Genomic DNA, 27,570 nt, shown 5'->3' on the forward strand with positions numbered 1-27,570 from the left:
GAGTTATGTGGAAATATATTCTCACAGAGGGTAGTGGTTCTCTGGAATTCTCTGTCCCGGCAGATGTTGTAAGCTGGATCAATAGAAGTATTTAGAATGGGGTTAAGGTTAAGGAATAGAGGGGTATGGAGAAATGACACAGAAGAGGAGTTGAGGCCAGCTTTGTTCAGCCACGATCTTACTGAATGTAGCATTTCTAGAGAACATGTTTAGATGACTTTTCAGTTCTGTGACCATACCTTCCTTCATTGGCCCAAGTTTTTGTCCTTTCTTTTGCTGTAGAACTTTCTGTTATGCATCTACCCAGGTGTCTTGTTCTCCCTCTCTTCCTCACCTCAGAGTAATTATAACAACAAAATCAAAAATCAGACTCAAGATTGACTGGGTTGTTATGTGCTGTGTTATATGGGCCAAAGGGCATAAGTGGCGAGGTCAAGGGAATACAACATTGCAGCTTAATTAAAAGCCATAAGAAAGTGGAGTGTCCTGCCAGCAACTGGAGTGGGATTCAGGACAGCTACAAGGACTGCAATGGTTCAAAGAGATTGCTTACCAGCAACATAGAGGCATAGAGTAATACAGTGTGGAAACAGGTCCTTTGGAGCGACTTGCCCACACTGGCCAACAATGTCCCATCTACTCTCTTCCCACTTGCCTGCGCTTGGTCCATAACCCTCCAAACCTGTTCTATCCATGTACCTGTCCAACTGTTTCTTAAACGGTGGGATAATCCCAGCCTCACTATTCCTCTGGCAACTTGTTCCACACACCCACCACCCTCTGTGTGAAAAAGTTACCCATTGGATTCTGATTACATCTGATTAAAGCAGACTATTATCTAAATGGTGGCCGATTGGGAAAGGGGGAGACCTGGGTGTCATGGTACACCAGTCATTGAAGGTAGGCATGCAGGTGCAGCAGGCAGTAAAGAAAGCGAATGGTATGTTAGCTTTCATTGCAAAAGGATTTGAGTATAGGAGCAGGGAGGTTCTACTGCAGTTGTACAGGGTCTTGGTGAGACCACACCTGGAGTATTGCGTACAGTTTTGGTCTCCAAATCTGAGGAAGGGCATTATTGCCATAGAGGGAGTGCAGAGAAGGTTTACCAGACTGATTCCTGGGATGTCAGGACTGTCTTATGAAGAAAGACTGGATAGACTTGGTTTATACTCTCTAGAATTTAGGAGATTGAGAGGGGATCTTATAGAAACTTACAAAATTCTTAAGGGGTTGGACAGGCTAGATGCAGGAAGATTGTTCCCGATGTTGGGGATGTCCAGGACAAGGGGTCACAGCTTAAGGATAAGGGGGAAATCCTTTAAAACCGAGATGAGAAGAACTTTTTTTTCACACAGAGAGTGGTGAATCTCTGGAACTCTCTGCCACAGAGGGTAGTTGAGGCCAGTTCATTGGCTATATTTAAGAGGGAGTTAGATGTGGCCCTTGTGGCTAAGGGGATCAGGGGGTATGGAGAGAAGGCAGGTACGGGATACTGAGTTGGATGATCAGCCATGATCATATTGAATGGCGGTGCAGGCTCGAAGGGCCGAATGGCCTACTCCTGCACCTAATTTCTATGTTTCTATGTTTCCCCCTACACCTTGAACCTATGTCCTCTGGTCCTCGATTCCCCTACTCTGGGTAAAAGGCTCTGTGCATCTACCCGATCTATTCCTCTCATGAATTTGTATATCTCCCCTCATCATCCTATGCTCCATGGAATAGAGACCCAGCCTAATCAGCCTCTCCATATAGCCCACACCCTCAAGTACTGGCAACATCCTCGTAAATCTTTTTTGAACCATTTCAAGCTTGACAATATAATTCCTATAACATGGTGCCCAGAACTGAACACAATATTCTAAATGTGGTCTCACCAACGTCTTATACAACTGCAACATGACCTCACAACTTCTATACTCAATACTCTGATTGATGAAGCCCAAAGTGCCAAAAACCTTTTTGACCACCTTATCTACCTGCGACTCAACCTTCACGGAACCATGTACTTGTACTCCTAGATGGCTGGGGAAACTACAGATGGACAATATATATTTGCCAACAATGTCCACATCCAGTAAACAATATTTTTAGAAAAAGCTTGGGTGCCGAGTGTCACAAATAGAACAACGACAGAAAGAATGCAAGAAAAATAAGCAGCAATGGGAAGCAAGGGTTTGGGACAGGAAGTGGATAGGTATTCAAAAAATATCCATTACAAGTGACATTTTTCCATTTTGTTGAGCCCGTCTTGACTCCTGAAATAACAGTGTTAGATACTGGCCCTTGATCTGAAACATTAACTCTGTTTCTCATTCCACAGATGCTACATAACCTGCTGAATATTTCCAGCACCTTCTGTTTTTATTTCAGATTTCCAGCATTTGCAGTTTTTCTGTTCCAAGATTTGAAGTTGAAACATCATTCTCCATTTATGCGCCCAAATAAAGGTCACGGGACCAATTTATTCCCAGTACAATTCCATTCATCTTCAAATGAATTATTTAAAAATGTTTCTAAAATTATTAGATTTGGTGTAACAGCAAAAATATGTTTTTTGATTTTTCATTTTTCTCTTTTGTTCCCAGTAAATTGTGCCGAGTGCTGTAGGAACCATGGTCTAAATCCAAGCCAAAAATTGGAAGCCAAAGAAATTACATTTCAGAACCTCTTGCAAACCTTAGCAGATATGTTGGCCTGTCGAGGAACTGGCTTAAACGAGGCTTCAATTGGCAGCACATTTTACCTAAGGAAAATTAATTCAGGAAAAGAAACTTAATGAATGCATGCTGAAAGTTTCAACTCCATCGTAGACTCACATGTGGATTTTAATTTCCGTCAGAGACAGCATTGTTCAATTAATCAGATAGGGCAAAGGGGTCAGCCAACCTAACACACTGTTAAGACAAAACAGACTTGTTGCCAGATCAAGCTGGCAACAGCTCAACATACATTTTAACGTCGTCTTTGAATACATTACCTTACATCTGTGCCTCCTCACTGACTAAAAAAGAATTTCTGGACTTCATAACTTTGCAGTCTCATTGGTGGCCCTGTTCCCTTTATCAGAAGGGGGAGCCGCACGATTGGCAGCCCCGCCCAACAGTCTGTCTGTTTTTTCGTCTTTTTTAATTTTTTTAGTGTGTGTTAAAAGTTTGTGTAAATGTTCTCTGGTTTGTTTTATGTGGGGGGAGGGGGAGGGGGTCGGGGGAAACTTTTTTTCAGTTTCTTACCTTGCCAGAGATGCGGTTATTTTCCAGGTCGCATCTCTGATCGCTCTGCGGCCTACCTTCGATGGAGCTGGGGGCCTCCTCGGACCCACTTTGTGTGCCACCGCAGAGCGTGGACTTAACATCGGAGCCGATCCCTTGCCTGGGATCGCTTCAACCACGGCCTACGGACTTACCATCAAGGGTTCGCAGTCTCGGGAGAGGCCGAGTCGGGAGCTCCAGCGACGCAGAGGCTTGACCAGCCCCGACGCAGGGTCTGATCGCCGGCGCGGGGAGCTGACACCCCCCCGATGCAGGAGCTGATCATCCCGATACGGAACGCCCGACCGCCGGCTACAGGAGTCAAGATCGTCCCGTCAACTGAAGGCTTCAGGCCCCCGACCATGGGAGAGCATAGAAGAGAAGAGATTTGAACTTTTTTTTCGCGTTCCATTACAGTGAGGAATGTGGATGAGTCACTGGCGCGGATATTTATGTTAAAATTGATTTTTTGTGTTCCGTTGCTTTTTATTTGTACGACCGACTCGGCAAATGAATTACTTCGTATGTTGCAAAACATGCTTGGCTAATAAAGAGTTATTGTGATTGTTGTGGATTAAAACCCTATCTAAATACAAATATTCTAATTTTATTTTTTATTTAGTTTAGTTTAGAGACACAGCGTGGAAACAGGTCCTTCGGCCCATCAAGTCCACGCCCACCAGTGATCACCTATACACTAGCACTAACCTACACGCTTGAAACAATTTACTATTTTTACCGAAGCCAATAAACCTACAAACCTGGAGTGTGGATCGAAACCAGACCTGCCAGGAAAAAACCCACACAGGTCACGGGGTGAAAGTACAAACTCAGTACAGACAGCATCCATAGTCAGGATCAAACCCGGGTCTCTGGCACTGTAAGGCAGCAACTCTATCACTGTTCCACCATGCCACCATTCTTAAATATATAATCGCTATGATAATTTTAAAAATCTAATATTTCATTACAACACCAAGGAACAAAAGCATCTCTGGGGATTCTAACTTTCGAATGGGTCATTTAAACAAGACCCCAGAATCGTGAGCGGGCTGTAAAATATCCAAAGGAACTACTCTTAGAAGAGTGGGGAATCTGCCTGCTACTCTGGAAAATGCCACGGACAGCCAAGGCTATTAAATACATTGGGAGTACAGTCCAACAAACAACAAAAGTACTATGTTAAATATGCTTTGAAGTACGTAAAACAGAATCTTACTGTAAAATCTTTCTTTTGAGTGGGATGTCTTATCAGTTGTGATCAAAAAGCTCCTAATTTCTCAGGTCTGCATTTATAATTAGAACCTTTGATCCCTGGTTAGTAACCTAGCAACTCAAGACTTACTTCATTCCTTCTGTGTCTTCCCCATAATGGAATGTTTGGAAAAGTCTAACATTTCCTTCTAATTTGCGTCTTTTATCTTAGATTTTCTTTTGATTTTTTGGCACTATCACCTTTGGTGATGAGAAACACATCAAAGCCTCTCTCATTCTACCGACACTTCCTTATGGGCCTGTCCCACTGGCGGCTTTTTAGGCGACTGCAGGAGGCTCTGTGCTCACCACATGTTGACGGGTGGTTGCCGGGGAGTCGCTTTCATGGTCGTGAGGAGTTCCCACTTTCTGGGAACTGGTCACGGCCTCATTCTGGTGGCCGCAACTTTTTCAACTTGTTGAAAAATTAGCGGCCACCAGAATGAAGCCACCATGGAGAGTAGCGAGAATTCTCATGCCGTAAGTGGGTCGCCAGGTGGTCGTTGGTTCTCGTAGGTTGTAGCTAGTGCTGACCGGTGAATTTCATTGGCTCATTGGGAAAACAAAACGTAAGCAGTAGTTTTCAGAACCAAGGATAACCGACCGGTAATGTTAAATGTCCGCCGAGCTTCACGGCCGTGTATCTCTGGCTTTTTAAATGTTCTCCACTCCTTCTCCCTCCTTCTCCGCACCTCTCTTAAAGGACTTATGTGACCCTTCTCATACACTGTGCTTTCACTGTCTTAATTACAGCACCAACCTTCCTGTTTATCGCGGGTGTGCGTCTGTATCACCTTGGCTTTGCACCGTGTGAACCTCACTCCGACAGCGCTCCCCCTGCTTGCCCTGTCCCCCGCCTAACGGGCATAACGGGCTGGTGAAGGAAGTGGTGTGTGTGTATGTACATGTTCCACTCTGACAGTCGCCATTCCCATTGCTGTTTTTACAGGCGACTTGACAGTCGCCGGCATCAAGTGTGACAGGCCATTAGTGTTTTCGACTTTTACTTGAGGCTTGTTTATAGCTGATGGTTATGCTGCAATACAGCTTACCACCACCAAGATGTCTATTTGCAACAATGTATTAATCAATTGGGATGAAGGAGATATGTTTGAGCTCACAGCAAACAGATAACAAACAAAGCAACAAAGTCAATTTAGACATGAAACTATATGAAGAATGTAGAAGACTGAACTCAGGATAGAAACTACAGCCACTTCTCTGTATAGAAGTGCAGGATATAGAGGAATATGGATCGCTTACAGGCAAATGGTATCAGTTTAACTAGCCATGTGTAGGAAGGAACTGCAGGTGCTCGTTTACACCGAAGATAAAAACAAAAGCTGGAGTAACTCAGTGGGTCAGGCAACATCTGTGGAATCCCTTCTTCAGACTTGACCCAAAATGTTACCTATTCCTTTTCTCCAGAGATGCTGCCTGACCCGCTGAGTCAATCCAGCCTTTTGTGTCTATCGTTAGTTTAACAAGGCATCATGTTTGGCACTAAAATTGTGGTCTGAAGAGTTCATCCCTGTGCTGCACTGTTGTACTGTATGACCTATTCTATGTTCTATGTTAAAAGCAGGATAATGTGTTGAAGATAATTTGATTTAAAAAAAACCTAGTGTTCTACAGACACTTAAAAATCTCGTCTTGATACCAATAAAGATAAAAGGCTACCTGACTATGCAGGTAGTGCATTTTTCTGTCCTCGGTGCAGAAGATTAAAGTTGTGATCAATTTTGGAATATTTTTTGAAGTCACAGTGGGCTTGACAACAAGCACTAATTCGTGCAGGTTCAGGAAATTGCATATGTACTTTTCCAAGTCAAACACTTGCCCATGAACATTGGCAATGTTATGTATCATTTACAAAAATAGACTATCTGTCAGTGAAGCCATAATTTTGCTTTGGAATCATATTTGCAGACTTTGCGACGTCAAAAGTCATCTTTATTATCTCATTATTCTTACAGATGCTATCTACCACTTGCATGGATTATATTATTCATCACAGCATTCATGACAAATTGGTGTAGTGGCCTGCCAACAAACAAAAGGTACTCAACATTAGTGCACACGTCATCTGCCTGACCTGCCATCAATTTTACTTTTTATAAAGCTATACTAAAACGCTCAACACACATCAGTTTTTATATCATGTGCATATTTGATCACTTAATAGTTACTCAAATTTTTTAACGTAATTTCAGACATTTCCTAGCATCTAGTTAGCCGTGGTCTCCTTCTTCATCTTCGAATGACAGTTCCTTGGGATCGAGGGTGACTTGCTTTCATTCAAGTCAAGAGTGTTTTATTGTCCTGTGTCCCAGACAGAACAATGGATTTCTTACTTACAGCAGTACAACAGATTGTGAATATAGTACTCTGTAACAATAATAATAAATGAGAGAGAAAAATATAGCCACACACACACAAGAAACAAACAAACAAAACATAGTGCAAGAACATAGTTGAGGCCAGTTCATTGGCTATATTTAAGAGGGAGTTAGATGTGGCCCGTGTGGCTAAAGGGATCAGGGGGTGTGGAGAGAAGGCAGGTACAGGATACTGAGTTGGATGATCAGCCATGATCATATTGAATGGCAGTGCAGGCTCGAGGGCTGAATGGCCTACTCCTGCACCTATTTTCTATGTTTCTAAGAACATGCTACATACTGCAGCTAAGGTTGTCATGGCCTCATTTGATTATAGTTTTCATTGGCTCTATTGTCGACATATTTGTTAATACCACAGCGTTAATGCCATTTTAGACCAAATGTAAAATGGGAGACAAATTTCTGTGGGCAGCTGAATTTGAGGAGGGTGTTCCACAGACCATTGGAATGAACTGACCTTCCTTCAGTTCTACATTTGTGGATCTTGCTTGTTTTCTGTCTCTCTATGCCTTTGTTTCAAAGTTTGTACATCATTTTGCTCATTGTCTCTCTAACCTCCATCATTAACCTATCAATCTGATGACTTAATCAACAACTTATCCTCATGGCCTGACCCTATCAGAGATATTCACTTTGTTCAACTGACTGCTCCCCCAACCTCCTTACGACTTAAAACTAAGTTGTTTTTCCCTCTTTCCTAGCTCTGATGAAGTGCCTTTGGCCTGAAATGTCAACTCGACTCAGAGTCACACAACACAGAAACAGGCCCTTCAGCCCAGCTTTCACATACCAACCAAGATGGTGCATCCACACTAGTCCCACCTGCCTGCATTTGGCCCATATCCTTCTGAACCTTTCCTGTCCATGTATCCGTCAAAATATCTTCCAAATGATGCTATTGTATCTGCCTCAACTATCTTCTCTGGCAGCACATTCTATATACCCACCACCCTCTGTGTGTGAAAAGGTTGCCCCTTAGATCCCTTTTAAATCTTTTCCTTCCAGGCTGTTTCTCTTTCCACAACTGTTGTCTAACCTGCTGAGGGTTTCTAGCATATTTTGTTTATTAATTACAAAATTAAATTTACCTGGATTTCATTTCCTGGTTGGTATTTCAAATGGATAAATATTTATCCTTTATATTAATGCCCCTGTCCCACTTAGTAAACCTGAATAGAAACCTCTGGAGACTCTGCGCCCCACCCAAGGTTTCAGGAGGTTCCCGGAGGTTTTTGTCAGTCTCCCTACCTGCTTCCACTACCTGCAACCACCTGCAACCTCCGGGAACCGCATGGAAACCTTGGGTGGAGCTCAAAGTCTCCAGAAGTTTCCATTCAGGTTTCCCAAGTGGGACAGGGGCATAAGCGCAACAGATTGAAGATGTATTTCTGGGCACATGTATCAACGTTATCTCACTGCTGTTGGCGGGAACTGAATGCGCAAAAGTCAATGGCTGTATTTGTAGACTTTAGGGATACAGTGCGGAAACAGGCCCTTCGGCTCACTGAGTCCGCGCCAACCAGCGATCATACTGCACACTAGCACTGTCCTACACATTAGGATCAACTTACAATTTTGTGAAGCCAATTAACTTATAAAAATGTATTTCTTTGGAGTGTGGGGGGAAACTGGGGCCCCTGGAGAAAACCTATGCGGTCACAGGGAGAACGCACAAACTCCATACAGCCAGCATACTTAGTCAGGATGGAACCAGGGTCTCCGGTGCTGTAAGGCAGCAACTCGACCACTATGCCACTGTGCTGTCCATTCTTCTACATTGCTATCATGGCCACACTTCAATTTATTTGTTGTAAACCCTTTTGGAGCCTCCTGAAGGAGATGTGAAAGGCACCATATAATGCATGTGCTTCCTTCAAACGTTATTGGCCAAATTGGCTAGATCACTGATAATTGCAATACATTCTGGAATTGGATATCTACTTCTGTACAACAAATGGGTTGCATGCATTTGGCAGTCTGATCAGTCACAAAGCTGGAAGCACAGAACCAAGTCCTTCAGCCAACTCCGTCCATGCTGATCTTTATCTACACTAATCCTAGATTCAGATACAGATAAATTTATCATCACGTACACCAGGGTACAATGAAATTCCTTGTTCACATGAAGCTCATAGAGTGCAGAGTATACGTAATAATGAGAGATACAACAACAACGCAAAACCGCAAACTGGTTAAAAGGCTGCAGTGTTATCTGCACGCATTAGCACTGGATCCTTCTTGTCTTTTTATGCATATGACTAACTGTCTCTTAAACGTGGTACTTTCACTTTACTGAGATGCAGCATGGAAACAGGCCCTTTGGCCCACGGAGTTCGTGCCAATCAGCGATCACCCCGTACACTAACACTATCCCACACATTAGGGACAATTCAGATTTTATCAAAGCCAATTAACCTACAAACCTGTACATCTCAGACGCAGTGCTTTGTAAAGTTGCAACATAATGTTCCAACTCTTGTCTCCTGCTCCAACCCAATTAATGCTTGCTTTCATTGTTGGATATACAAGCTGAAGATGTGAATGCCCCTTCTAAGCAGGAGTCATTTGAATAACTCATGGTTCTGATACTACAGTGAAACCTGTATGAATTAGGCAGGGCTGCCAACTTTCACGCTTTGAGCATGAGACTCACGCCCTCACGCTCATCAGAAGTTTCTCACGCTCAGTGGTGAGAAATTTTGTGATCAACGAAAATTTCAAAACTCGGATAAACTGCATGATCCGCGGGTGTTGGAGAGCCGGGGCTGAGGGAGGGATGGGAGCAGAACCAGCGGCGGGAACAGATGCGGGGAGCCGGGACTTGCGAGTGTTTGCAGCGCTGCGAGTCGCTCACTGCACCTCTGGCCACGGAGCGCTCCGGACAGTGCGAGTGTCCCGGGCCGTGGAGCCGTCAGAAGCGTTGTGCCGCTGCCGCAAGAGTCTCTGTGCCGAAGGGACAGACTCTCAAAGGGAGGTGGAGAGAGAGAGAGGGGAAGGAGACAGTGAGACAGTGGGGGAGAGAGAGGGGGGTGAGAGGAGAGATAGAGGGGGCATGAATGGAGAGAGGAGAGGAAGAGGGAGAGGGGGGGAGAGTGAGGGGGGAGAGTGAGGTGGGAGAGGGGGGGGAGAGGGGGGGGGGAAGAGAGAGAGGGAAGGAGGGGGGGGGGGAGAGGGGGAGGAGGGAGAGGTGGGAGAGAGAGAGAATGGGAGAGAGAGAGATTTTATTTTAGGGGTGGTAAAAGAGAGGGGAAAGAGGGAGAGAGGCGGAACGAGAGAAACGGGGAAAGAAAGAAAGAAAGAGGTGGGGGAAAGAAAGAGGGGGAGAAAGAGAAAGAGAGAGAGGGGAGAGAGAGAGGGGGAGAGTGAGGTGGGAGGGAGAAATGGGGAGAGAGGAGAGAGAGAGAGAGAGAGAGAGAGAGAGAGAGAGAGAGAGAGAGAGAGAGAGGGGGGGGGAGAGAGAGAGAGAGAGAGAGAGGAGAGAGAGAGAGAGAGAGGGAGAGAGAGAGAGAGAGAGAGAGAGAGGGAGAGAGAGAGAGAGAGAGGGAGAGAAGGAGAGAGAGGGAGAGAGAGAGGGGGGAGAGAGAGAGAGAGAGAGAGAGAGAGAGAGAGGGAGAGAGAGAGAGGGGGGGGGAGAGAGAGAGAGGGGGATAGAGAGGCAGGGCTGCCAACTCCTATGCATTGAGCGTGAGAATCACGCATTTCACCAAATTCTCACGCTGATCACAAATTTCTCTCGCTCTGTTGTGAGAAATTCTGTGATTAATGAAAATTAAAAAACTCATATCAACTGCATGGGCCGCGGGTGCTGGAAGCGGAAACAGCGGCGGGGACATATGCGGATGGGGAGCGGGGCTGGAGAGTGTTTGCTGGGCTGGCGAGTCGCTCACTGCAGCTCCGGCCATGGAGCAGCCTCAGTGCAAGAGCCCCGGGCCATCGGAGGCGTTGAAGCGTTGCGCCGCTACTGTGAGAGTCTCTGTACCGAATTCGCCCAGGTGACCGGCATGGATCAGACTGCAGCTCGGTGCATCCTGGAGGACAACCAGTGGCTGCTGGAAGTAAGTACCAAGCACTGGGTAGTTACGGTGGAAGATAGTGGACTTCAAATGGGGGTGGTTGGAGAAAGCATCCTGCTTGCCTGCTAGATTTTCACTTACAGTAACTGCAGGAAAAATGTTCCCGATGTTGGGGGTGTTCAGAACCAGGGGTCGCAGTTTAAGAATAAAGGGGGGGCCAGTAACGACTGAGGCGAGAACAAATTTTCTTCACGCAGAGAGTTGTGAATCTGTGGAATTCTCTGCCACAGAAGGCAGTTCAGGCCAATTCACTGGATGTTTTCAAGAGAGAGTTACATTTAGTTCTTGGGGCTAACGACATCAAGGGATACGGGGAAAAAACAGGAAAGCGGTACTGATTTTAGATGAATAGCCATGATGACATGGAATGGCAGTGCTGGCTCGAAGGGCCGATGGCCTATTCCTGCACCTATTTTCTATGTTTCTATGCTTGAGCATTTGGCAATAAAGTCAGTCAAAGTAGCCTTTATTGTCATTCAGACCATGCGGTCTGAATGAAATTTTGTTGCCTTGCAGTCCTACATATAGTACAAAATGACAAAAACACACAATAAACACAAATTAACATCCACCACAGTGAGTTCACCAGGCACCTCCTCACTGTGATGGAAGGCAAAAGTCTTAAGTCTTTGTCTCATCCCTTCTTATTCTCCCTCTGCGCCGAGGTGATCCAGGCTTCAGATGTTGTGACCCCGCCGGGCGATGGTAAGTAATGTCAGTCCCGCGGCTGAATCCGAGCTCCGCGAACGGGCCGGTTCAACTCGATCACTTGATGTTGAAGCATTCATGCATGGTGGAGGTATAATGTAGTCATAGAGTGATACAGTGTGAAAACAGGCCCTTTGGTGCAACTTGCCCACACCCGCCAACATGTCCCAGCTACGCTACCTGCTTTTGGTCCATACCTCCAAACCTGTCCTATCCATGTATCAGTCTAACTTTTTCTTAAATGTTGGGATGGTCCCTGCCTCAACTACCTCCTCTGGCAGCTTGTTCCATACACCCATCACCCTTTGTGTGGATAAAGTTACCCCTTAAAAAGTTACCTCTTAAAAATACTTCATACAAAAAACATTGAAATCATACTTCTACAGTGCACTAAAACATGATTTTAATACATCAAATTTCAAAAAGTTCCTACCCACCCTTCTTCCACACCCTCTCCCCACTCGGTTGCTCCACTCCCTCACCGGGTACCCCCCAGTGATCGCACAGCCTCCCCCTTTCAAAAACGCTCCAATCCAATTTAAAGCATATATATTGCATTCAAGTGTAAGTTAAAAGACTCGCTACAGTATGCACCATATTGCACAATTTCATGCTGAAAAATGCAAATGTTCCGTACCAATGGGAGGGGGACACTCCCATTGTAACAATTCATTTAATTGGTGTCCACTTATAATTTGCATATAGACACAAATTGCTGGAGTAACCCAATGTTCAGGTAGCATCTCTGGAGAAAAAGGATGGGTGACGTTTTGGGTCAGGACTCTTCAACAGACTGAGAGAGTCTAAAAGAAGGGTCCCAACCCAAAACGTCACCTACCCTTTCTCTCCAGGGAGGGTGCCTGAACCGCTGAGTTACTCCCGCACTTTGTATCTATCTTCGGTATAAACCAGCGTCTGTAGTTCCTTTCTACACACCCGCTTATAATTCCTCTGGTCATAATCACAACGAACATGGGGAATGTGCAGCCAACACTGCAGAAGACTTCATCCTAGAATTCTGGTCAAGGTTCAATCCAAAGCAAGATTCAAGATCCTCTACACAAATGTGCATCCTAAAACCAAATTGTTTTACCAAGTTTAATTTAAATTAAGATCAGGAATTGGATTAACTTACGTGATATCTAGCAGTCTGGTATGAATGCAGCCGGTTTTTAAAGAGTTTCATTGAACATGCCTTTGAGCATCTCATTTAGTGAGACTCATAAAATCAACATTACATCCCAAGTTGCTTATTGTGGGCAAGGTCATAGGTCATAAGATCACGTGATAGGATTAGAATTAGGCCATTCGCCCCACAAGACTTTGCCATTCAATCATGGCTGATCTATCTCTCCCTCCTAACCCCATTCTCCTGCCTTCTCCCCATATCCTTTGACACTTGTGCTCATCAGGAATCTATCTATCTCTGCCTTAAAAATATCCACTACAGCCTTCTGTGGCAAAGAATTCCACAGATTCATCACCCTCCGACTAAAGACATTTCCTTCCTAAAAGAACATTCTTTAATTCTGAGGCTATGACCTCTAGTCCTAGATTCTCCCACTAATGGAAACATCCTGTCCACATCCACTCTATCCAAGCCTTTCACTATTCTGTATGTTTCCATGAGGTCCCCCCTCATTCTTCTAAACTCCAGCGAGTGCAGGCCCAGTGCCGACAAACGCTCATCATAGGTGAACCTACTTGTTCCTGGAATTTTAGTTCGAAGAATGTAGTCACATAACTCAAGACATTCTGCCCATTTACAAAGATATACGGAATAATAATTCACAGAATCATGGAAGTGTGCAGCTCAAGTCATTTGGCCCATCATGTCCAAGGCAGCCTAGGTATAACCTAATTACTCTAATCCCCCTTGCATCTCTCAGCTCACAACCCTTCAGTCTAACAGCATATTTTTTCCTGTACTTAAAATGTTGGGAAGTTAAAACGTTCTGAACAATGCACTGACAAAAGGCATATATAAAAAATACATAAAACAATCTTTCCTTTACATTCACAGTGTCATTCCATCTATACACCATTGTGTTATTGGGTCTATTAATTTGTAGTGTTAGTGCATTATACGTACCAAGCTTAAAGGGCTTTCTCACGGTGCGACCTGACGCAAGACTTAACAAGAGTTTAACATCGTGGGAACCTCCTGCGATAACAGTACGGCATTCGTGGACCACCGAGGACCTCCGTGGCGCTAACGGCAGGTAGTCGTGTAACTTTGTAAGGTCGGGAGAAAATTCAAACATTTCTGAATTTCTCCAAGAGTGACTTGAGCACTTTTTGGTGAAACCGCTTTTTCACGGGGCGACTTGACGCAAGAGTTAACCAGAGTTGAACATCGTGGGAACCTCTTGCGATAACCGTACGGCATTCGTGGACCACCGTGGCGCTAACGGCAGGTACTTGTGTAACTTAGTGACTCGGGAGAAAATTCAAACAAGCTTGAATTTCTCCAAGAGTGACTTGTACACTTGTGGTTGAACATTGCAACATTATATGCACGTAGTGGCCAGTGCGATATCCGTACTGACTCTTGCGTGTACCGTGGGAACTCCTGCGAACGGTGAACCCGGAAGCTGGACAGAGGGGACAGAAGGCGAGTAAAAATTGTCTTCTGTGGGATTGAATTAAAAAAATAAAGATTTGAATCCGCATATGGACATCAACTTATTCATGAGTTATGTTAATGTGATTCAAGAAAATAACTATAATCTTTAAAAGGGATTTTAATGAAAGGTCCCGCATTTTTATGGTCCGTGAGAAATTTTTCACATGTACTTCTTTGAGAGATACAGCTCGGAGTCCTCGCCGACCAGCGATCGATGCCTTTCCGAAGCAGGGTCCGGAACGCTACCAATCAATGTTCTCCAGAGACCCGTGTAAAGGAGTGAACTGCACATGCTGGTTTAAAACGAAGACAGACACAAAAAGCTGGAGTAACTCAGCGAGTCAAGCAGCATCTCAAGAGAAAAATAGGTGATGTTTCGGGCCGAGACACATCTTCAGACTCAATTCCGATTAGGATGTCTGAAGAAGGGTTCCGATTCGAATCGCCACCTATACTTTTTCTCCAGAGATGCTGCCTGACATGCTGACTTACTCCAGCTTTTTATGTTTTTCTTCCCAGATCTGACTTACCTGCTGAGTTACACCAACATTTTGTGTCCGTGTTCACTATGAACATTGAATTATTTAATTTTAGGTAACTTACACTCTCTCTCTCTCTCCCCCCCATGCAGTAAATGTTGGTTAACCAGTCCAAGGTTTGCAACGCTGGTTCCCTCTTGGGATCACACTATCCCTAGCCAACAATTGGCATATCAGGGAACCAAATATAGACATAAAGTGCTGGAGTGACTCAGTGGGTCAGGCAGCATCTCTGGAGGAAAGGGTTAGGCGACATTTCGGGTCGGGACCCCTCTTCAAAATACCCTGCTGAGGTCATCTGTTGTTGGCCCTGATTTGTCCCGGTCTTTTCTTGCTTCCAGTTCCCCCCTACAATCATCCCGAAGAAGGGTCCCGACCAAAAATGGAATCTATTCCTTTTCTCCAGAGATGCTGCTTGGCCCGCTGAGTCACTCCAGCATTTTGTGTCTAACTTGCTGATTCAGACAGTTTTTGATTTACTCTGAAACACGCGTTGGAAATTTAAACTTGGGCGCAACTAACATCATCTTACTACCGTGGGAACTCTTTAACTCAGCGGGAAGGCAGCAGTTAATTGTTGCTCCCTTCAGTTTCCCAGGGGGTCGGGACGGGACTGGAGTTGGGAGGGAAAGGTGGGGGAGTCGAGGGAGAGGAGGGGGAGACAGATGGGGGTGTCTTCATTTACTGGCGGCGGGTGTCTGTCACTGAAACAGGCAGGTGAGATTTCACATCCACCTTGTGTGTGCCTCTCTCTCTCTCTCTCTCGCTCCCTCCCTCTCACACAGGCATGACTGGAGGAACTCCGCGGGCCAGGCAGCATTTACGGAGGGAAATGGACAGGCGACCCATTCTTCAGGCTGCCTTATGTCTCTCTCCCCCCCCCCCCCAACTCCCACCCACACACGCGAATGCTGGAGAAACTCAGCGGGTGCAGCAGCATCTATGGAACAAAGGAAATAGACAACGTTTCAGCCCCGCTGCACCCGCTGAGTTTCTCCAGCATTCGTGTGTGTGGGTGAGAGTTGGGGGGAGGGGGGGGGGGAGAGAGACATAAGGCAGCCTGAAGAATGGGTCGCCTGTCCATTTCCCTCCGTAGATGCTGCCTGGCCCGCAGAGTTCATCCATTCATGCCTGTGTGAGAGAAAGGGAGGGAGAGAGAGAGAGAGAGAGAGAGAGAGAGAAGCACACACAAGGTGGATGTGAAATCTCACCTGCCTGTTTCAGTGACAGACACCCACCACCACTAAATGAAGACACCCCCATCTGTCTTCCCCTCCTCTCCCTCGACTCCCCCACCTTTCCCTCCCAACTCCAGTCCCGTCCCAAGTTCGGTCTGTGAAACGCAACACGCCAGCCCCGACAACCAGCCCGGTGGTCAGTGCCTCTCTCTCTCTCCCTCCCTCCCTCTCACACAGGCTGAGAGACTCTGCCTCTGTGAGTGTACGTCTATTTCTCCCCCTCTCCCACACACAGTAAAGACCGAGTAACTGTGCTCACTCCATCTGTGTCTCCCACATACACAGTAAAACTCTGCTTTGTGTGTGTATATACCAATTCAACCAAGGGAGGATATTTATAGTGTGTGAAAAAAAAAAGTGACATCATTTGTGCCACGTGATGATTTAATTACACTTGACAGTTTACAATGTCATTCAAGATTTAACGGGAAAGCTCGGGAGACGGACAAGTCACTCGCACAAATAACAGAAATGCCGAGTACCGTGGGAACTCTTTGTCTACCCCCCCGTTATATCGTGTGATATCGTGCTAGACCACGACCACTTCACTCTGGCTACATCTTGCGTCAAGTCGCCCCGTGAAAAAGGCCTATGAGCGTTGCAACATTGTATGAACGCAGATGCCAGTGCGATATCCGTGATGACTCTTGCGGGTACCGTGGGAACTCCTGCGAACGGTAAACCCGGAAGCTTGACAGAGGGGACATAAGGTGAGTAAAAAAGGTGGTCTCAATATCGCCAATGGACCATGTGTCCATCGAGGACGTCCCACCTAATTGTCATTGTTTGAGAATCTTTATCACAGTAAGACTTGCAGAGATCTCTCAGAAAAGCGCAAAGAAAGAGGTCAAAGAAAGTCAGAAAGTTTTTAGCCATGCAGGTAAATGAGGAGGAGACTCAGCAAGAGAGACAGGTGGAGAGGCAAGAGGAGATGCCAGAGATACCACTGCCTGTGGGCTCCTTGGACCAGGGAGAGGGTGATCAAGGTGGATTTGAGATTGCCTCCCCAGTAGCTGTTGCCTCCCCAATAGCCTCAGCAGACGATAACATAAAGGGAAGATGGCAGAAAGGTAAGGCCATATAACTTCAACAGGGAACAAGAGGGGGAACTGGTGGAGTGGTACCAATGCAATGAGATTCTCTATGACAAATCCAGAGAGGATTATAGAAATAGGGAGAGAAAGCGCAACCTGCTGGAGACGAAGGCTGCGGAGTATCCCGGGTGCTCATGTAAGTATCTATAACAATATATTAGTTTATGTACAGGAGAACAATTTAATGTTATCCATGATTTAAAAACATACAATGCTACAGATGTAAAAGTGCTGTTTTTGCAGTTATCTTTAATTTATCTTATAAGTCTGTCTGTTCCCTGCAGCTGCAATGTAAAAGTAGTGGCATACACCCTCTTTGTTTGAAGTAGGAATCATGTCTCTAATACAGCGCGTCAATGAAAATAACAACCAGCCTGTACTCGAACCAACTTTGTATAGGCATGTCTGCAAATGAGCCAATTCTACGAACGGAGGATATTTATATAGTGTGTGAAAAAAAGTGACATCATTTGTGCCACGTGATTAACTACACTACAGTACACGATGTTCATTCACGATTAACGGGAAAGATCGGGAAACGGACAAGTCACTCGCACAAATGACAGAATTGCCGAGTACCGTGGGAACTCTTTATCTACCCCCCGTTATATCGTGCGGAACTCGTGCTGGACCACGACCACTTCACTCTGGTGACATCTTGCGTCAGGTCGCACCGTGAGAACCGGCCATTAGAGCCTCAATGCCTAGTGGCTGCAGGACCTTAAAATGCAGTCCTTGCCAACAAAGACTTTGTATTGGCTGCACCAAGCTTCAGTGCATCCCCAGGCATTGAACATGCCCGTTGATAGCATTGCCTAACAGACATTATGCATGGTGGCGCAGCGGTAGTGCTACTGCCTTATAGTGCCAGAGACCCAGGTTCGATCCTGACTACGGGTGCTTGTCAGCACAGTGTTTGTACCTTCTCCCCGTGACCTGCGTGGGTTTTCTCTGAAATCTTCGGTTTCTTCCTACATTCCCAAGATGTACAGCTTTGTAGGTTAATAGGCTTGGTGTAAATATAAATTGCCCCTACTGTGTGTAGGATAGTGTTAGCTTGCTGGGATCGCTGGCCGGTACAGACTCGGCGGGCCGAAGGGCCTGTTTCCGTGCTGTCCCTAAACTAAAGTAAAACTAAACATCTCATGGCACTGAGCCCAACAGGGCAGGAGAGTGTTTGAGGCAAGTAAAACAACAACACCTAATAGACATTTGGACAGGTATGTGGATAGGAAAGGTTACGACCAATGAACAAGTTGGGCCAAAGGTGCGTTTCCAAGATACATCACTCAGACTCTGTACTGGACTGGTAAAAAAAAGATCCAAAAGTGCTGGAGTAGCTCAGCAGGTCAGGCAGTATTTTAAGAGAACGGGGATAGGCGACATCTCGGGTTTGGGTACAACACTGAACAAAAGATGTCCAACACTGTCGCCAATGCTGCAGGGCTAAATTTAATAGCAAGGATGTCTAAGCATAAGGCAAGGCCTATGTAACACCAGGCGAGATGCCACATCCTGTTCTTTTGCTAAATCAATTGAAATTATTACTTTTCCCTGAACTATCTGCAACCTTGTGTTTGTTCTCTGAATTTACAGTTCCAATGACTTAAATGTTGTTGCAAGTTGCTTCTGGGAATAGGCGATGCACATTTTTGCAGATGGTGGAAACAGACTCTCATCACATTAAAAAAAATAACTGGATAAGCACCTGCATATAAAGAGATCCTGCTATGCATTAATAAATGACAGGTGTCATGTGTACGGAAAACAAAATAAATACTGTTTAACTTTTTAGAGGGGCCAGTACAACATACCAGTACATAGTACTGACACCAAACAAAAGCACTTGCCCTTTACGAATACAATTTATTTTTGAAATAGAAAAATAAAAAATTTGAAGAAACCAGTTGCTGATATACTTGCCCAAAGATTTGCCTTAAATGACCAAAATTATCCAATTTTTTTCAACAATAATGACCGAAAATGGTCCAAACTAAATCAAGTAAAAACTAAAACCTTTGTGCTTTTTACCATTGCAGTAATAAAATAACTCGCGGTAATGCATTTCGGAACTGCATATGCATTATTTAAGCTACTCGAAACCTTAGCTTAAATACTTCCTGTTTTTAAAAAATTAAATTGAAATTTATATGATGGATAGTGGTTACAAAAATAAATGTTCATTTATTCAGCACAGTCAAATATCAAACATTTCACTTTGCATGAATCATGCGATAGTTTAATGGATGAAAAACACAGATTACCAAGTTGAAAAAACAAACTAACTGTTCAAAATGAAATGAAATGAAATATGTTCCAGTTCCCGAACACAGCACAGGTCTGACAGAAAATTCGCAAAATTTAGTTCAAATGTAATATTCTTACGGTATCCTCGTCAATTTAACTTTGATCTGTTGTTTTTGACCTGATTCTAGTCAGTCTGTAATAAAGTTCACCATTCATCCAAACAACGCATCCACAAACTATCGTCTGCAAACTATTTTGTAATCCTTTAATGACGTGACTGGCAAGGCCAGCAATTTCTAGCCACATCTAATTGCCCTTCAGATAATGATGGTGGTGAGCTCCCTGTTGAACTTCTGTAGTGCCTGTGGTGAACATGTTAATGGTTTGGTGCAACACTTCACAGGGAAGCTGCAAGTCAATTATACCTCTGTGGGTCTAGAGCCACACGTTAGACTGGCTAAAAAACAGTGCAATTCCTTCCCTCCATCTTAGACATTTGTGAACCATATGGGCTTTTAAAAAAAAAACAATGATCCAGTCTCCATTAGTAATAATAGGTTTTGATTTCCAGATTTATTTAATTAACTAAATTTATGTTCCCCAGATGCTGCAGTGGGATTCGAACTCAGCTCGCTGTGTCTGTAGTTCAAGCCTCTGGATTAGTAATCTGGAGTTCCAGTTCCAGAGAGTGAAGCCATAAAATTGCTTTATATCACCATAACACATTCGAGTTCACTACTAACAATAGTTTTAATGGTAAACCATAAAGTAACGGGAAGTGTGGGTCCTGTTACACTGCCTGATCTCAGTAACACATTGCTGTGTCAGTAGCACAAGATAAGTGAGACTATTTTCATGATGTGGGAACCCAGGCCCTCCCAGGGAGAGAGAGAGGGAGAGGGAGAGAGTGGGAGAGGGAGGGATACTATGGAAGAGTGTGAGTGTGTGAGAGAGTGAATGAGAGGAATTGAGAGTGTGAGATAGAGAGATAGACATGGGGGTGTGTATTGGTGGCAGGGAGAGAAATTGACAGCAAGAGAGAGAGGAGGGGGGGGGGGGGGTGACGTGTTGGGAAATGGAAGAGAGAGTGAAAGATTCTGAGAGAAAGTGACATGTGATGAAAAGCAGAGATGCAGGAGGGAGACGAAACACAATGTGCAGAGAGGACACAAAAAGTCTGAGTTTCACTTTGCTGTATTGATAGTTTGGTGAAAGTTGGGGATTTAAAGAAAAGAAGAAATATGTGTACATATTTAATTATATATGAAAGGATCTGTGTCTAAAATTGTTAGTAGATTGATTCACAAAGTTGTAAAATTCCAAATGGAGGAATATTTCCTGATTAGACATATTACATCAAAGGCATGCTACGCTCCTACACAGCATGAGCACCTCAATTTGCATATAGTTGTTACCAATCTAACATCGCAGGAAAAGTAACATGTAATGGCCAAAGCAAATTCTAGGGGGGGGGGGGGGGAGGGGTAAATCTGACAGTTGAGTTTACAAACTAGCTGAGCTTTTGCAGATTCTGAAGATAGACACAAAATGCTGGAGTAACTCAGCAGGACAGGCAGCATCTCTGGAGAAAAGGAATGGGTGACGTTTCGGGTCGAAACCATTCTTCCGACTTCTTCAGTCTAAAGGAGGGTCTCAACCCGAAGTGTCACCCATTCCTTCTCTCCAGAGAGGTTCCCTGTCCCGCTGAGTTGTTCCAGCATTTTGTGTCTATCTTTGGTGTAAACTAGCATCTGCAGTTCCTTCCTACACCCTTGCAGATTTTATTTGCTATGAAGTCTATTTTTTTCCATTTGTACTGTTGAAGCCAGTGTTGTGTTGTACAGGTCTTGGTTAAATAACATGGAGCTCTAAGATGAATGGAGACAAACACATCCATGTGCGGACAACAGAATCATATCACAACCTCACTCTGCCTTGCAGACAACTCCAACAGCAACTGCTTGAATCATGCACCACCATTAACAAAGAAACTACTCAAATACCTTGACATTGAAATTAGTAAAATAATTCTTCTTCTTATAGAGTCCACACACAAGATTAGAAGTTGTTCAGCCGGAGCTGAACGCACTTCTCGGCATCTGCATACAATGGTGTCTGTCTTGTCGTTTCTTGTGCGTTGTGGTGGAAAGATTGGTGGAAACAGGGCCGCAACGTGACCGCTCGGTCCTTGACCCCAGTAAAATACTATGGGCAGGTCAAGGAATAGGTTGGCATCTATTTTGAGAAGGAGGAATCTCCATATTTGGTATCATCACCAAAAGCGATCCAGTGTGGTGTCTCAGTGACTCCCTTTATGGAGATCAAAACATTGGTTCATCAACACAAGTGGTACTTATGTGCCAATCCTGGAAGGGATAGATAAGGACCAGGAGGAATTTTAATCCATCTGTGAGCAAACCTTAACTTTCAATGTCCAAAGACGTACAGGTTTGTAGGTTAATTGGCTTTGGTAATATTGTAAATTGTCCCTAGGGTGTGTAGGATAGTGTTAGTATGCGGGGATCACTGGTCAGAGTGGACGTGATGGGCCGAAGGGCCTTTTCTCGCAGTGCATCTCTATACTAAACTAAAGGAAACAAGCTATTTGGTGATTTTAATGGTGGGTTTTGAACATTAGTTATAAAGGGAATCAAACAATATGGTGTAAGTGCAGGGAAGTGATGCTGAGGTAACAGATCACCCATGATCTTATTGAATGGTGGAAGATGTGTGAGAGGCAGGACATCCTGCTCCTGCTTCTGCTTCTAATGCTATTAGACGCTTACGACACAAATCTTTATGCAATTGGCACTAATGAAGTAGAGAAGGCTAACTCCAACTGAGTCCTCCTCCTCAGGAGATTCTTAGAACATGGTCTTAGTAGGAATAACAGCTGTTTAGTTTATAGATACAGCATGGATACAGGCCCTTTGGCTCACTGAGTCCGCACCGACCCGTGCTTCCCCTTACTCTAGTTCTACCCAAAAGACTAGGGACAATTTACAGACACTAATTGACCTACAAACCTGCACATCTTTGGAATGTGGGAAGAAACCAGTGCAGAATACCCACCGTTCACGGGGAGAAAGTATAAACACCATACAGACAGAACCCGAGGTCAGGATCCAACCCGGCTCTTTAGCGCTGTAAGGCAGTAGTTCTACCAATGCGCCACTGTAGCTCCTGTATCATCTGAGACCAGAAAAAAAGACACCCGATTCCTAAAGCGAGTGCTCTGCTCGAAGCTCAATCTAGCAACAAAATTACTAGATGGTCAAGGAAAACTCCTGATCAAAACCTCCTTAGGGTAGATAGATTCCTCACTGACGCATAAGAATACCTGGCCAAAATTGCACACACTTTGGGAAGGTGGCAGTAAGGATTTTTGAGTAACTCTGACAGGAGCTTGTGGAGGCATCTCACAATATCCAATCACCTGACCCAACTACTCTATCACACTGTGGTCCCACCTGTATAACTGCGGATCCCACCTCAGGCTGATCAGTCATTACAAGACCTTCTGAGTGAGAGTGCGAGAACGTTACCTTCAACCCAAGAGTTTGCCCAAGAAGAGAAGGCAATGCCATTAAGCTGGAAAGAGTGCAGAGAAGAAGTACATGTATGTTACCAGGACTTGAGGTATAGGGAGATTTTGAGCAGGATGACCTGATTCCTTGGTACATTGAAGACTGAGGGAGTATCTTCCAGAGCCATATAAAATTATGAAGGGCTTAGATAGAGTGAATGCACGGTCTTTTTCGCAGGATTCGTGAAATAAAGAAACAGAATCCCTAGGATTACAATGAGAGAGGAAAGGTCAAATAGGAATCTGAGTGTCCACAAAAGGTGGTATATATATGGAGTGAGCTCCCAGACAAAGTGTTTGAGGCAAGTACTATAACAATATTTAAAAGGCATTTGGACTGTTACAAAGAAAGGTTGAGAGGGATATGGGTCAAAAACAGGCAAATGGAGCAAGCTTAGATGGACATCTTTGATCAATTTAGGTAGAAGGATTTATGTTATAAATGTTGCTATGGCTCTAATTTTGGTTAATGTGTGTAAAAATAACCTGTTCCATTTTATGTAAATACACAGAAATAATGGCCCTTTCTCTTCCGTTTATTCCAAGAAAGCCAACTCATGAGAAAATAAAACAAAGCAAATACATTTGCATGTAGTGAATCAGATAAATGTGAGCCAAATATCGGATAAAAATAGCAGTGCTGGAGGAACTTTGTGGGTCAGGCAGCATCCATAGAGGGAAGTAGACAGACAATATTTCAAACAGAAATAATGCAAAAAAAGTGCAACCCAGCTTCCATTCTTTGCTCGCTGGGGAGAATTAATTCTTGTTAGTGTTTACAAAAATCACGTCCACAGCTATAGTGACCAAGACATGATGTTCAATGGGAGCATCCGCACAAATAATAACGTAATACAACTCACCTAAATATTTTCTTTGCTCTTCACATAGAGTGATGTGAGGAAACCTCAATATTTCTTTCCACTTTTTACTTTTGCCCTTGCGTTTTCCTCCACCTCCTGCACATAAACAGAAAGAGTTTGAGCCACAAGCTTGGTTAAAAAAAGTACAGTGAAGTAACTTAAATTCTTGTGTAAAATTCATCCTCATGACTTTACATCAGCACACCCACTCTAAAACACATAAGCAATAGAAGCAAGAGTAGACCTACTGTAAAGCCTCTCACACTTTCTTTGCCAATGCGCCAGATCATGGCTAATTCTGATCCTCAAATCCAGTGTTTACACCTTTATCTCTAACCAGAAACCTGTAGGATGTGACTTGGCAACTGTTTGCTGAGGGTAAACTCATATCAGAAGATGCTTGCTGAGAAATCACCCCCCTCCCCTCTTCCAGCTCTGCATCATTTTATCTTTGTAAATCATTTTATTTCAAAATATTAAAAGGTAATTTCATGCATGATAATCTGCATGATACCGAGTCAGCCTTATTTAGTTTCACCTCACAGACCTTTCTTAGTTTTCAGGAGTATTATGTAGATACAACCTTGCCATGTGTTTGGGCGGCACAGTATCATCGCAGAGTTAGAGTTGCTGCCTTACAACGTCAGAGACCTGGGTTCGATCCTGACTATGGGTGCTATATGTACGGAGTTTGTACGTTCTCCCTGTGACCGACTTTCTCAGGGTGCTCCGGTATCCTCACACACTCCAATGATGTACAGGTTTGTAGGTTAATTGGTAAGAATTGTAAAAAGTGTAAATTGTCCCTATTGTGTAGGATAGTGCTTGGGTGTGATTACTGGTCGGCGCAGACTTGATGGGCCGAAGGACCTGTTTGCACACTGCATCGCTAAAGTCACAACATTCTGTGGATGCCTTTAAGTAGCTAGGATGGCTTTTGGTAAGGTCCCACATAAAAGATTAGTATACAAACTTAAAGCACATGGTATTGGGGGTTCAGTATTGATGTGGATAGAGAACTGGCTGGCAGACAGGAAGCAAAGAGTAGGAGTAAACGGGTCCTTTTCAGAATGGCAGGCAGTGACTAGTGGGGTACCGCAAGGCTCAGTGCTGGGACCCCAGCTATTTACAATATATATTAATGATCTGGATGAGGGAATTGAATGCAACATCTCCAAGTTTGCGGATGACACAAAGCTGGGGGGCAGTGTTAGCTGTGAGGAGGATGCTAGGAGGCTGCAAGGTGACTTGGATAGGCTGGGTGAGTGGGCAAATGCATGGCAGATGCAGTATAATGTGGATAAATGTGAGGTTATCCACTTTGGTGGCAAAAACAGGAAAGTAGACTATTATCTGAATGGTGGCCGATTAGGAAAAGGGGAGATACAATGAGACCTGGGTGTCATGGTACACCAGTCATTGAAAGTAGGAATGCAGGTGCAGCAGGCAGTGAAGAAAGCAAATGGTATGTTAACATTCATAGCGAAAGGATTTGAGTATAAGAGCAGGGAGGTTCTACTGCAGTTGTACAGGGTCTTGGTGAGACCACACCTGGAGTATTGTGTACAGTTTTGGTCTCCCAATCTGAGGAAAGACATTCTTGCCATAGAGGGAGTACAGAGAAGGTTCACCAGACTGATTCCTGGGATGGCAGGACTTTCATATGAAGAAAGTCTGGATAGACTCGGCTTGTACACGCTAGAATTCAGAAGATTGAGGGGGGATCTTATAGAAACTTACAAAATTCTTAAGGGGTTGGACAGGCTAGATGCAGGAAGATTATTCCCGATGTTGGGGAGGTCCAGAACTAGGGGGTCACAGTTTAAGGATAAGAGGGAAGTCTTTTAGGACCGAGATGAGAAAATTATTTTTTACACAGAGAGTGGTGAATCTGTGGAATTCTCTGCCACAGAGGGTAGTTGAGGCCAGTTCATTGGCTATATTTAAGAGGGAGTTAGATGTGGCCATTGTGGCTAAAGGGATCAGGGGGTATGGAGAGAAGGCAGGTACAGGATACTGAGTTGGATGATCAGCCATGATCATATCGAATGGCGGTGCAGGCTCGAAGGGCCGAGTGGCCTACTCCTGCACCTATATTCTATGTTTCTATGTTTCTAAAGTGGCCCATTAATTGCAAATCAAGTGTTTTTTTATGATGAGCACCCATTTATTGTCATTTGTAATTGAATTCTGAATCTTGCTTTTATCAATACTGTGATATCACAGCCATGTATCTGTAAGAGGATAAAACAAATCTTACAATACCTGGCCCCCTCATCAAATGTGCATAATTCCACCAAATGTACACCTTCCCCATCACCTGTTCAGTGCCCACAACTAATGGATTACATTACGGAAATCTCCTCGATCAGATTTAGCTTCCCAAGCAGCTCATTGTTTCCCCAGTCAAAGTTTAGGAGGATTACAAGTTCTGTGTGAAATCTACAGAGATAACTGCTGGTCGTTGTGGCTGTAAAAGAAAAAAACTGACTTGGGCTCCTGCTCACGACCTGCTGAACCACTCCACAACTTTGTGAACAGGAATCAGGTCAATAGACAATAGACAATAGACCAGACAGCTAATGGGTTTAAGTCCATGCTGTATGACTCCATGAGGTCCTGTTTAAATTATCTTTCCCAATAAACATGTACATCTCGAGGAATGAATCACTGTCTGTATAAATACACAGAGATTGGTTTTCATACTACTTGTGTCAAGTAGCTCTTTTTCAGTGTTCTGTACTACTAGAGTGTGGCCTGTACTTACACAGCTCCACTTGGTGATCTCCAAACCCATCTCTGCTTGTAAGATTCATTACATTCTCTAGAACCAAGGTTAGGCAATATCTTTTTAGATATTAATATGTTTTAATGTGTTTATTAATGTGTTCTTGGAACATCAAAGGTCATATATATATTTGATATAAAGGTGAGCAGCTTTTCATATTTTTCCACAGCTTTTCATATCCATATTTTTGTTATTTGCATGAAATGTTATGCCTCTCCATCCTTCGTGGATAACAAGGATTTAGTGCAGTTCCCAGCACATTACACCTTTCCTCTGCAACCTAGTAAATCCATTGCCAGTCTCAGCACAGAAAGTCTGTATTGTATATGTCGTTACTTTTTTTTAATTTTTTTTAAAAAATGATTTATTTCGAACAGAATAAAAGAATAAAAAGCAAATGTGAAAGAGCATACAAAAAACAAAACAAAAAATATTTATAAAGTGTCATAAACAATATCTATAAATAAATGATATCATATGTGTCCAAAAAGGAGCAGGAAGAAGCCAAAGCTTATTAATTCCCACCCCTTATTCAACTACTTGTAATTATCTTATACAAATTTAGCAGCTATATGTACACCATATGTACACCAGCCACTATATGTACACCAAATTATTTACATTTGAACACTAATCAAATATTTACAAAGCCATACAAAAAAGAAAAAAAGAAAAGAAAAAACCGGCATATACTGTACAGTATCAGTCATATTTACAACCCAACACTCGATAATCACCCTTCCCAATACAATCAGTATAACAAATATCACAATCACCTATCCTCATCCCAATATCCTTTTAAACAAGTGTTTTTGCACATCTTTTTAAACGTAATCCTTAATTGTTCTCTTACTCCTGTTTTGTTCATTACATCAAGGTCTTTCAGCTACTTAACCTCATTATA

At 43.9% G+C, this 27,570-nt stretch overlaps 1 protein-coding gene across 1 annotated transcript in view; it reads right to left on the bottom strand.

Moving 5' to 3' along the window:
* LOC129704020 (G protein-coupled receptor kinase 5-like) overlaps positions 1-27,570 on the bottom strand; it is a 226,470-nt gene that overhangs the window by 119,307 nt on the left and 79,593 nt on the right. Inside the window, exon 2 of the mRNA XM_055646840.1 lies at positions 23,879-23,974. Within this exon, the coding sequence (XP_055502815.1) occupies positions 23,879-23,974 (96 nt within the window). The remainder of the gene's footprint in view (positions 1-23,878; positions 23,975-27,570) is intronic.

This window comes from Leucoraja erinacea, chromosome 15 (genome assembly GCF_028641065.1).
Source record: "Leucoraja erinacea ecotype New England chromosome 15, Leri_hhj_1, whole genome shotgun sequence".
NCBI classification, from domain to species: Eukaryota; Metazoa; Chordata; class Chondrichthyes; order Rajiformes; family Rajidae; genus Leucoraja; species Leucoraja erinaceus.